This window comes from Varanus komodoensis, unplaced genomic scaffold (assembly GCF_004798865.1).
Source record: "Varanus komodoensis strain SLA01 unplaced genomic scaffold, ASM479886v1 scaffold8, whole genome shotgun sequence".
NCBI classification, from domain to species: domain Eukaryota; kingdom Metazoa; phylum Chordata; class Lepidosauria; order Squamata; family Varanidae; genus Varanus; species Varanus komodoensis.
The window spans coordinates 17,796,107-17,807,176 of NW_025336481.1; the positions used below are offsets into that span (position 1 = coordinate 17,796,107).

The following is an 11,070-nucleotide window of genomic DNA, read 5'->3' on the forward strand; positions in this document are numbered from 1 at the left end:
CTCTCTCTCTCTCTCTCTCTCTCTCTCTCTCTCTCTCTCTCTCTCCTGCCCTACTCTCTTCTGTTTCCTGCTCTATATTCCTGCTCTGTTTATGCGTGCAATGTGGGGAAGAGCCAGTGCACGTGCAGTTGAAGGGAGCTGTTACACTTTGGCACCTGCGCCGGCTCTCTGCTCAGGTTCAGAGAATGCCTGCGCCAGCTCAGAGCTTTCGGACTCACTCGGAGATTGTTTTCTCTGAGCGAGTCCGAAAGCGCTGAGGAGGGCCAGGTAAATGCCCATGACGGGCCATATTCGGCCTGCAGGCCATAGTTTGAGGACCCATGGACTATATACAGACTTATGTTCCATTCAGGGATTATAATTGTCTGATCTCCCCCCCACAAAAAACCACCCTGTTAAAGGGACTCTTTTCTCAAGATAAAAGGTGAGATGCACTTTTGTGCTTTCTCAAGCACCTAGAGCAATAAAAAGTGCATAATCTTGAGCATTATCAGGATGCAACCCACAGTGGGTTGTTTTGTCATGCAAACTCAAGCAGTGGAAAGATTAGAACAAGAAAATGTGGATGTCTTAAATTCTGACATAAATTAGAAAAAATAAATGAGGCATAGTATTATGTTTAAGAGTATATTATTTTCTGAAATAGAACAAAACACAATTCCACTAAATGCATCATTTATCTGTGTACAGTTAGTATGACACATGTATGATGAGGAAATAATATGACTGTATTAGCATTAATTTCACATTATTACTATGTTTTCTGTGTTTTTTCCTCTAAAGAATTACTTTTCTCTTTCCGAATGATAATACTGAGGTCTAAGTACTCTTTCGAAGTTCAGATGATAAAACTTTTTCCTTTTTTCTATGGCTTTTATTTTCTCAACTAGAAAAAAATAAGATATCCTCAGGTAATTTAGGGTGTACCTCTACTTCTTAATACAGAAAATATTTATAATTATTGTTTTAGTTAAGTGAAAATGTTTACACGTGCATACTACACTGCTCCATTTTATGTGCTGAATTATGTGTATTTAGCATATCTAAGAAAGGTGAGAGGTTAGTATAAATTGATAGAACTTTACTAAGAGTATTCCTTGTTTAAATTTTGGGGTGTCCTTCCTCCAGTTTCAAAATGTAGTTCTTCGAACTGTTGGCAGCTATAGTTGAGAATATTCTGTGAAATATTCAAGCCTTTTGTTCTGTTGTCTTCCATCTCAAGATTGGTTTTTCATTTCCCTTTTTTATTTATAAGGTGTTTTAGTGTGGCTACATTTTTTTAAAAAATTTTGCCGGAAGCATTTTCTTTTCAAGACCATTTGTCTGTGGAGCAGTGGGTCATGTGTTAATGTGCTATGGTTATGAGTGTAAAATGTCCCACTTCAGGCATGCATATCCATGATTCAGTCTTTTTTAGGTCAGCCTTTCCCAACATGATGCTTTCCAGGATGGTGCTGGAGTTGTAGGCTAACACATGTGGAGGGCACCTGGTGGGGGGAAGCTTGGTTTATATGGGAGGAGCACAGTGTTGGTTGGGGATTTCTGGGATTTTCCACTTTCTTCTTTCATTCATCTTTCCTAGGCTTCCCCAACCTGGTGCCCACCAGAGGTTTGGATTAGAAGTCCCAGTAGTTTGTGATCCGGACTGATGGATGTTGAAAGTTTCAAACCTGAGTGGTTACCAGGTTGTAGAAAGCTGGTCTAGGGGCTCTGTGCCTCATGTCATAATAGAATGTAGTTACCATCTTTCAGGACATGGCTTCAACTGTTTAGCATTCTGACGCTTCTTTCACATGCTTCCATAAGCTAGAATTTTGCAGAGTCCTGACTTAAATTGTTGGGCTGAATGTGGGTTCATACACTTTGGGTAGTTTAGCCACTTCTTCAGGTAGGTGGAGCCAAGTGGAAATAAAAGTGCTGCATGTACTAACACATAGCTTATGAATTCTGTGAAACTCCAGAATTATTCCATGTGAATGCAGCCAATGCCTGACTTGGAAGCTACCAGACTGGCCTTTCTGCCATTTCTGCTGACTATAGTTATTTCTGAGACTAGTCACTGTTTTTTCTGTCTCACAAGGCCAAACATGTGCTGTCCTTACTGTTAAGCATTTGGCTTAAAAGAAACACATAACTTGTCAAGCCTATCAAATCCTTGTACTTCTCATGAGAGAAAGAAAAAGGCAAAAAAGCAGCCTGGTAGTTAAGGGGCAACCATCTCAGCCTTTACTTCCACATTGTCATCTGAGAAACTTTCATATGCGTGCAACTTTTATTCTTCTAATCTTAAGTGTAATACTACAGAGACCCTTGCTCAGTCTGAATCTGTTTAGAACATAGAGAATCTTTCCTCTTCTTGATTCATACTCTGCCCACCGTATTTAGCATGAACTTGGATGTTCAAATTCCATGATGAAAAAGAGGTAGATGACACTAATTAGCTGGATTGCAGTTTTCACTGAACATTAGGGCAGTGTTGTATTTCCTCATCTTGAGTGGGTTTCCTTGTATAAATCCACTTTCTCTGCCAACCTTATCCCTTCCACTGATTTGATCCCTTGTGAATTATGTCACAGGCAGCAGGCATCACTTAATTCCAAAAGGACATTTTCTTTTGGTATTAGAATTGAGTTACCAACTCTAAGGCTTCTTTTGTATTTTTTGGGATAGCAGTGATTACTCTGAGAAATACTAGGTTGCTTATTCCTGAGTGAGCTTAATATTTTGATTTCCTAGAAACCAAACAGCAGAAAGTATGAACTCAGGTTTCATTAAGGAAAGCATTGTTTCACTTAATGTCCTCCCCCATTCCAGGCCCATCAGTTTTGTTGCTTACTTGCATCTTTTATGTGACCATAGAAACTTCTCTTGAAGTGCTCTTTACAATCTTGTAAAACAGTCATTGCTTTGATATCTCTTACTTCAACCCAGCCCTTGACTCACCAACAACTGCTCCCTCAGATGTGAAATATATTGCTGAATAGGTTTTGCCTTCATTCTTGCTATCTAGTTGTCCTGTGTTGACCCGGCCCCAGGCATACATCACTTCAGTTACTGCCATTGATTCAGATTATGTTAGTATGTTCAAAGGTACATCAGTGAATTCACGATAAGGAACATTTAGCTTCAGTTTCTGAAGACAAGTCTGGATCTTCTGATGATGCAAATCATTTATCAGATCAGGACATGTTGCCATTGATTTGCAAATGGATATCCAACAGACCTTTGACTTTATTCTAGACAAATAGTGCTCATGACACAATCATTCATTCTCAAGGTCCAACAAACACTGCTGCTATTAGTGTTCTAATTTAGTGGTTTCATTTCCCCTTTCTGTGCTCTCAAATTATCAGGGATTTCTTGAAATAATTCACTTTCCACTTGTTGTACATTGTTAACTGTCAAACATGTATAAAATACAAAAAGTAAGCTGTGTCTACCGCCTATGTCTGCTACCATACTTAAAGAACAGAGTCAAATTCAAGAACTTGGTTGTCTCAGATGAGAGAGTAAGGATTATTTCATATTTATGCACTTTTCACTTTCCTGAAAAAAGTTAAGTTTAAAGCAGCCATAAGCTATGCTGAATTTGGATTGATTCTCATGTAAGCAGTAGAGAATTGTATTGTTCAAAGCAGCCAGTGTCAATCCTAAAGTGAAAGTTACAAACAAATCTTCATCAAAATTGCCTCCTTGACCTGCTTTTCCTTTTTCCTTTCTTTTTCACTGTCTTTCTTCCACTCCCTCATCTCTTCCCTGATCAGAGACCAGAGGTTTTTAACTTTTCATGTTGACCTCACAGGCTAACACTGCACAGTATGGATGTGGACTAGAACAATGGAATCATAAGAAGAGGAATTGCTTGTATTTTGTTTTTGCTTCTAGAAGGCATTTAAGTGACAGAACATTAACCCCATGTAAAAATAACAATTCTCATGTCATCAAGTACTGCTTGCCTATTCTACTGGGTAGAAGGCCAAAACCCAAACCCTTTAAAGTGTCAGGAAGCAGATATTAGCATTCTGAAAAGAAAATGTATTTCTTTTCCTACTTTGCTGACTTACTTGCATCCAATAGTATAAATATTGTTCAGTTATAAGTATTCTAAAGAGAAACAGGACTTGCTGGGATGAATACTTTTGCATAATTTTCAGTTAAAAAGATTGCTTCATTAAGCAGAATACCTTTAGTTATGGGTAAGGGGATTAAATTATTTGAAAGGTATGTTTTGACTGTCCTTTTAGGCCACATTCCTATGTAAGTAGTGTAGTTTGTAATTAAAATCATACCAATTTTACATATTCTTGGTCACTTACAGTCACTCTTTCTCTTCTTGCATTCTATTGCTTCACTAACCAACTACTGCTTCAGCTGACTTTGCCTTTCTCCAATCAAGATGGGTGCCTTGGGGATGAGGCTCCCTGCTCTCCCTTCTCCCCTTCTCCCAACTACAAGCTATCTCCCTCTGGTTCCACACTACCCAACGTCTGCCTTGGGGCAATCGGCTCAGGGCTCAACCCCCAAAACTTCGCTGCTAGACAAGTAAGGAGATCGCATTCTTCATTATATTACTGCTTGGCTGCACATCATACTTATTCTTGGTCAGCTGTACTTTTTCCCATCCATTCTAATCAAAATATGTTTTATCATAGAAATAAAATAACTAAAACAAATCTCAAATTCAGGAGCCCATCTGCCTCTCACTTCTTTCTGGGTCATTCAGTGTATTACTTGTGTCTGCTATTTTGACCTCTTTATTTTCAAGAAAGTTCATTAAAATTCAGTATATAAACATTGGTATAAAATGCAAGAATGACCATTTGCTGCTTTGTTCTTGTGCAGATTTTTTTTATCTAGATTTTAGGTAATGGAGAAGACTGTTGTGTTCTTAGGTTTATTGTTCATACAATATGAAATCAATCTTTTCACAACTAGCGTTCAAAAAATAACAGCAATGGAGTTAATGTGAAATAATGATGACTAGCATTGACATCTTCTGAGTAATGAACCTCAGAATTGGTGTTCTTTGAGGACTACAGAAGTATGAACTTCAAGCTCTACCAGAAGTATTTAAACAATCATACTCACAAATTTATTATCATTTTTAAGGGTGGCAATCAAGGTCTGTTTGGAAACAGTACAGCACAATCGAGAGGAATGCACCCACCAGTGCAACCACTAAATCCTTCCCCCAATATCCGGGCACAAGTGCCTCCCCAGTTTCTTTCTCCCCAGGTAAGCAATTCTGAAAGCTTTGATGTAACCAGTTTGCTGTAGTCTCTTTGTAGTTCCATATATGAGGTTTTATCTATCTTATCTATCTATCTATCTATCTATCTATCTATCTATCTATCTAACCAGAGCAGATTCTGAACCTTCCCCTTTCTCACAGTTACATATCTTGTAAATCTTCCTTAGGAAGTAAGAGACAGGTGCAGTGCCCTCATTCATGGTTCTCTGTGGAAGAGGGAGCCTGCTTTGGTATTGGGGGGGTTTTTCCCTAGTGACTTAAGACAATCAGTTTCAGTGGAAAAGTGAGTGGGATTCCGGCTATATGTGGTGCCAACTTTGGTCTGCCCACCAATGACATTCATCCCCCAGCATATCATACCACATCATTATCAAGATCTGGTGTAACTTAAAAAAGATGGAGTTTTAGTAGAGGTTTCTATATAAAAATGTCTTTGAGGTTATGACAATTACTTCTCTAAAGTATGTATTGTTTCCTTGCAGGTGTCTGCCTCTATGCTTAAGCAATTTCCTAACAGTGGTCTGAGCCCAGGTCTTTTCAATATGGGGCCCCAGCTTTCTCCTCAACAGATTGCTGTGTTGAGCCAACTTCCACAGATTCCCCAGTTTCAGCTTGTAAGTAGTCAGTCTGAGTTTTTTAGGTCTATTTTCATGCCTCTGATCTGTAGTACACTGATACACTGTGCACTGGAAAAAGCATACATAAGGCAATGAGGCTGTTTGCTCATGACTCTTCAGTTTACAACTCAGTGAGCTTTTTGAGCCATCTAGAGATGCTACTTACAGCATGCTCAGCTCCTCCACTTTATTCCATAAACTAATCAGCAACCCATGATTAGCTTCTGCTGAACCTGATGTCCAAACCTTAGACTCTAAAGAGCCTGTATGTCTGGCATGAAATCACGTTCAGCAGGAGTAAATCATGAGTTGCTATGTGAAAGCAAAAGTTTTAAATCCAGGGGGTTGTTGTTACATGCAAATCAGGCCATTTTGTTTTGGGAAAGCCCTTTCTAGTCACTTAGTTACTCTGTGAATAAAATCTTTGCCTGAAAAAATAGCTGAGGCCTGATATTTTTAATGACTTGTTTTAACTTACTAAGAAGTAATTTCCCATTTATTAGGTTTAAAAGGGAATGCACTGTGATATTCCAGAGTCTAAACCTTTCACAGAAACCCTTTTTGTTATACAGATCATATGCTACTCACATCAATGAATGATGCTTATTTGTTAGCAGTTAATTCCAGTAAGAGCTGTTGCGCAAGTAAACTAGTTTTTTCCCTCCTTCATTTGCTTTGCAGGCTTGCCAACTTCTTCTGCAGCAGCAGCAACAGCAGCAACAGCTATTACAGAATCAGAGAAAGATTTCTCAAGCTGTACGACAGCAGCAAGAGCAGCAGGTAGAATATATGATCAGTAAGATGTGTGCATCACATACAGTGAAGCCTTGTGGTAGATCAGGAAGTAGGGCATAAGAGTAAACTGTAATTTCTACCAGTAGAGGAATGTAATCAGTGGTTCCCATAGGGTTCTGCATTAAGACCGGTACTTTTCAACCAATTCGTAAATGCTTTGAACTAGGAGTAAGCAGTGAAGTGGTCACATTTGCTGCTGATACCAAACTATTTAGAGTGCATAAAACTAAATAGGAGTGTGAGGAGCTCAGAAGGGATCTCTTAATGTTGGGAGCATAGGCATCGAGTGGCAAATGTAATTCAAAACAAGCATGCATAAAGTAATGCATATTGGGGCAAAAACTTCCAACTTCAAGTATAGGCTGATGGGATCTGAGCCAGCAGTGACTGATCAAGAAAGGGGTCTTGGGACCATGGTGAACAGCTCAGTGAAAATGTCAACCCCAGTGTGCAGCTGCCATGAAAAAGGCAAACTCCATGTTAGGCATAACTTTTAAATGAATTAGTTACTTGATTGCTTCCTGTAAACAAACATGCTCCTGCAAGTGTAAATGCTTGTAATAAGGTTAACCATTCATTCTTGTTTCATTGGCTGCAGCTTGCTCGTATGGTGAGTGCCCTTCAGCAACAACAGAGGCAACCTGGTATGAAACATTCTCCATCTCATCCAGTTGGGCCTAAACCACATTTAGACAGTATAGTATCTGGTAGTCTAAATGTGGGTCTCTCAGATTTATCTACCAAAGGGCAAATTCCTGTTTATAGTTCAGGTGAGTACTTTAGATAACTATAACTCTGTTATCTATGTTGATGACTGTCAATTAAGAAGCCATATACATAACTCAAACCTGGATTTGTTATTTATGCCAGTTGTATTGCTTGAAGCTCCTTACTGTATAAAACTCATTACTGTAGAGTATCATCAATGGTACATTGCCTGACTTTATTTTTAAGACTGGTTAACTTACACAGTATACCATTGCATAAGTCATACAAGAGTATAAACCAGCCCCACAGTAACCTATCATCACAGTCATTCATACGATTTGAAAGCTTAATCAAGAAATAATTTAGTTAAATTTAATCTAATTGTTGGAATCAGGCAGCAGTTCTTAAGCCTTACAGTGGCACCTGCTATCCACAGCCATGTTTCAGGAACTATTTCTGTGCAGTCTAGAATAAAAAAAAAAAAAAAAGGCAGGTGGAGGAGGAAAAAAAAAAGCAATAGAATGCAGCCAGCTCAATAAAGATCCAGTAAAGCTGCAGGGTGCCCTACATCAGATTTCTTGGTTTCTATCTAGTGGCTATTGCATTGGTACTTCTCAGTTGCTAGATGTATCTCATTGCTGAACTTCCTCTTCAGTATGAGCACATGTATCACTATGTCTCTTCATTATGAACTTATTTTTGCAAACATTTCCTGCAAAACTAATTATTAATTGAGACCACCCTTCCCCAATGTGGTGCCCTCCAAAGTTTAGGACCTCAACTCTCATTGACCCTAACTAGTACTGACAGTGGTCAAGAATGCTGGCAGTCCAAAACATCTGGAGGGCAGCAAACTAAGGAAGCCTGATCTAGATTCTAGAGGTATAGGTTTTTCTTCTGGTCTTTTTGCATCACAAACAAGGCCTCTCTGCCTCTTTGAAATCCTATTCAGGAAACGTTTGTACTAGTTCTCCTGGTGCACATGTCCCTAACAGTGCCTCGCTTATTTCCACAATAGCCTCATTGCAAACTTCTTTGTCGTTCAGTAAGCTGCTACAAACTACAGAAGTTATATTCTAGCTTACCTGAGTCTTCTGCCTCACCTGTTTTTCCCTTTGCACTCTTATGTACTGGGGCGGGGGGGGGGGGGCTTTTTTTTTTTTTTTTTTTTGTATTCTCAGTTTTTGCATTTGTCTGAAGGTATTGGCTGTAAGAGTGCTCTTTTGTAAATGTGTCCACTGCAGTAATAACACAACCCCCCACAAACAGGCACTCCCTGAGGAAGATCATAAAGTGGAAACGTGTGCTGATTACCAAGCAGGCTGGGCAAAGCTGCTCTGGCAGGCTATGGCTGTCCTCTGGAAAAAGCTGCTTGTCATAGTGGATCTATTATCAACTCATACAATACAGCTTTCAATAACCACCTTAGAAGAATTTCCAAGTTTTTCTCTTATCCATGTCACCTGTAGATTTGTTGGGGTCTTCTTATTCCTGAGTTCTAACCAGGTCCCATACTGCCCATGCATAACTGGATGATCATTGACATGGCAGCTGTAAAGTTGTCCTAAGAAATCAAAGCACTGAAACCTGAGCCAAAAGAGTTGGCTCCTGATTCATGTCCACACTTGACAGAGTTGACACCAGTGTATCTCTAACTTTACTGTCAATGCTAAATTTGCTGGTACCAGTGCAGTCCAGCAAAACAAATGGAGTGCAAGACGTCTTAGCAAGTACATCTATGTCAGCAGGTTATACAGTATTAGAAAATTTTCATGTGCTCTAGAACCAAGAAAGAGTTTCAGGCAGTGTAGAAATGAATCTCCATCTTGGTATGGCTGCCCATTGCCATCCCTTAGAGGATCTCCAGATTCAGTGCTTTCCAGATACTGTTGATTCAGAAGGATTATAGCTTTTATGAACTTTGCAGATAAGATTATGTCACCCTATGTTGGAATGGGAGTGATAGTGGAACATGCTTATATCTGTATACAATCTCTCTATTCCAGCTTTGGTCCCATTCATTTTGGCAGTGGTTTGAGTATCAGTCATGTTATAACAGTGCTGTGGCATTGTGGGTTTTCACCCATTTTATGGCACTGGTAAGTGCCCATCTTTGCATCTAAAGGACACAGGATTTAGCAATAGTTCGCTGCTGTTTGCCTCTACAAGGGCAGGACATCTAAAAGTCATTCTCTCTAGTGTTCTGTCTCCTCCATGATCTTAAGCTCAGTGGGAAAATAAAACAATCACACTTCATCCTAGTGCACAGTGTCTACTAATTCTTTGGGCTTGTGCTGGATTCTGTGATGAGCTGAGTATTTCTTTTATGAGACTGTGTGACAGTTCTGAGTTGCCTTGTTAGGTGACTTACTACCTAAACAGTTACTAAAGTGTGGCATATTCAAACCGCTTGGGTTGTTACTGTAACTTGTGTAGTAATTGGATTTTTTTCTGCATCTTTGTATGAGGCCCCTTCAGAATTGGTTCATCCATGCCTTCAGTCAATCTCAGTGTTCCACCTTGCTTCATATATCGAGGAATGTGGCAGACACATTGGAATGGTGAATGGAGATAGCCTTTTTGTTGGAACTCCTAGTTCTTCAGAGTCCTTATAATAGATGCATCCCTCTTGGGATAGTGTCTACAGTGCAGGACATTGTGGTTCTTAGGGCTGTGACTGGAAACAGGCAGCACTGGAACATTGCCTTTTTGGAGTCTGAGTATCAAGAAAGCTGTGTGGGTAGTCAGTACCTATTTCAGTTGCTATCCCATTTGTGTAGTTTTGGGTATTGCTATTGTTGTTTACTTCTTGAACAGGCAGGGAGGAATGAGATCTTTCGACTTGTTGATCTCACCCTACTCATTTTCAACTGGTGTGTTCCCCATCAAATCAGACAAGTCACAGTGTGTATTGCTGAAGTGGGCAATCACTGTTACTGCTGAATGCCTGAGTTGTACCTACCTAGCTTGTTATCAGTGGGAAATGGACAGGATAGTACTGACAGACATACTGCTCTGATGGAGCAGCACAGTGGTAGGTTTGTTTGCCTCAGTGGAGATTATCACTTGTCCCAACTTTTGCAGCATAGTGAAGGTTAATATTGCAGAACCTGGGAGATGCTTTCATCTTCCAGTGGATATGGACAGGAACATAGTTCCATCTGTTCTTTCTGTTTTATGACAGCAAGGTTCTGGTAAGGATAGGGATAATTGACACAGACTTTATCCCAATAACACCATGCTGGCAAAAGCTTTTAGCTCTCAGAAGAAATTCAACTCCCATTCATCCAAATCCTGCTTACTTGATATTGGGGCAAGATTCAAGACCCAGACTTCCAGATGCTGTGCATGAGTATCTGGAGGATTGATGCACCAAGTCCTTTTTGTGCATTGGTACAATACATGATTGATAAAGCTTATAAATCCACCTGAAATCTACATCTGTAAATGGCTAGCATTTTGTGCATGTTGTTGTTGGTTGCGAAGTCGTGTCCAACCCATCGTGACACCATGGACAACATTCCTCCAGGCCTTCCTGTCCTCCACCATCCCCCGGAGTCCACTTAAGCTCACACCAACTGCTTCAGTGACTTCATCTAGCCACCTCATTCTCTGCCGTCCCCTTCTTCTTTTGCCATCTATTGTTCCCAGCATTAGGCTCTTCTCCAGGGAGTCCTTCCTTCTCATTAGGTGGCCAAA

At 39.9% G+C, this 11,070-nt stretch overlaps 1 protein-coding gene across 5 annotated transcripts in view; it reads left to right on the forward strand.

Moving 5' to 3' along the window:
• The window catches only part of TNRC6B (trinucleotide repeat containing adaptor 6B), a 147,883-nt gene that overhangs the window by 82,748 nt on the left and 54,065 nt on the right, over positions 1-11,070 (forward strand). For 3 of the 5 annotated variants that reach the window (XM_044454837.1, XM_044454838.1, XM_044454840.1), the window contains 5 exons: positions 4,372-4,542; positions 5,110-5,235; positions 5,734-5,865; positions 6,550-6,648; positions 7,262-7,433. In XM_044454837.1, the coding sequence (XP_044310772.1) occupies positions 4,372-4,542; positions 5,110-5,235; positions 5,734-5,865; positions 6,550-6,648; positions 7,262-7,433 (700 nt within the window). The remainder of the gene's footprint in view (positions 1-4,371; positions 4,543-5,109; positions 5,236-5,733; positions 5,866-6,549; positions 6,649-7,261; positions 7,434-11,070) is intronic. The other 2 variants (XM_044454839.1, XM_044454841.1) reach the window with 1 other exon arrangement.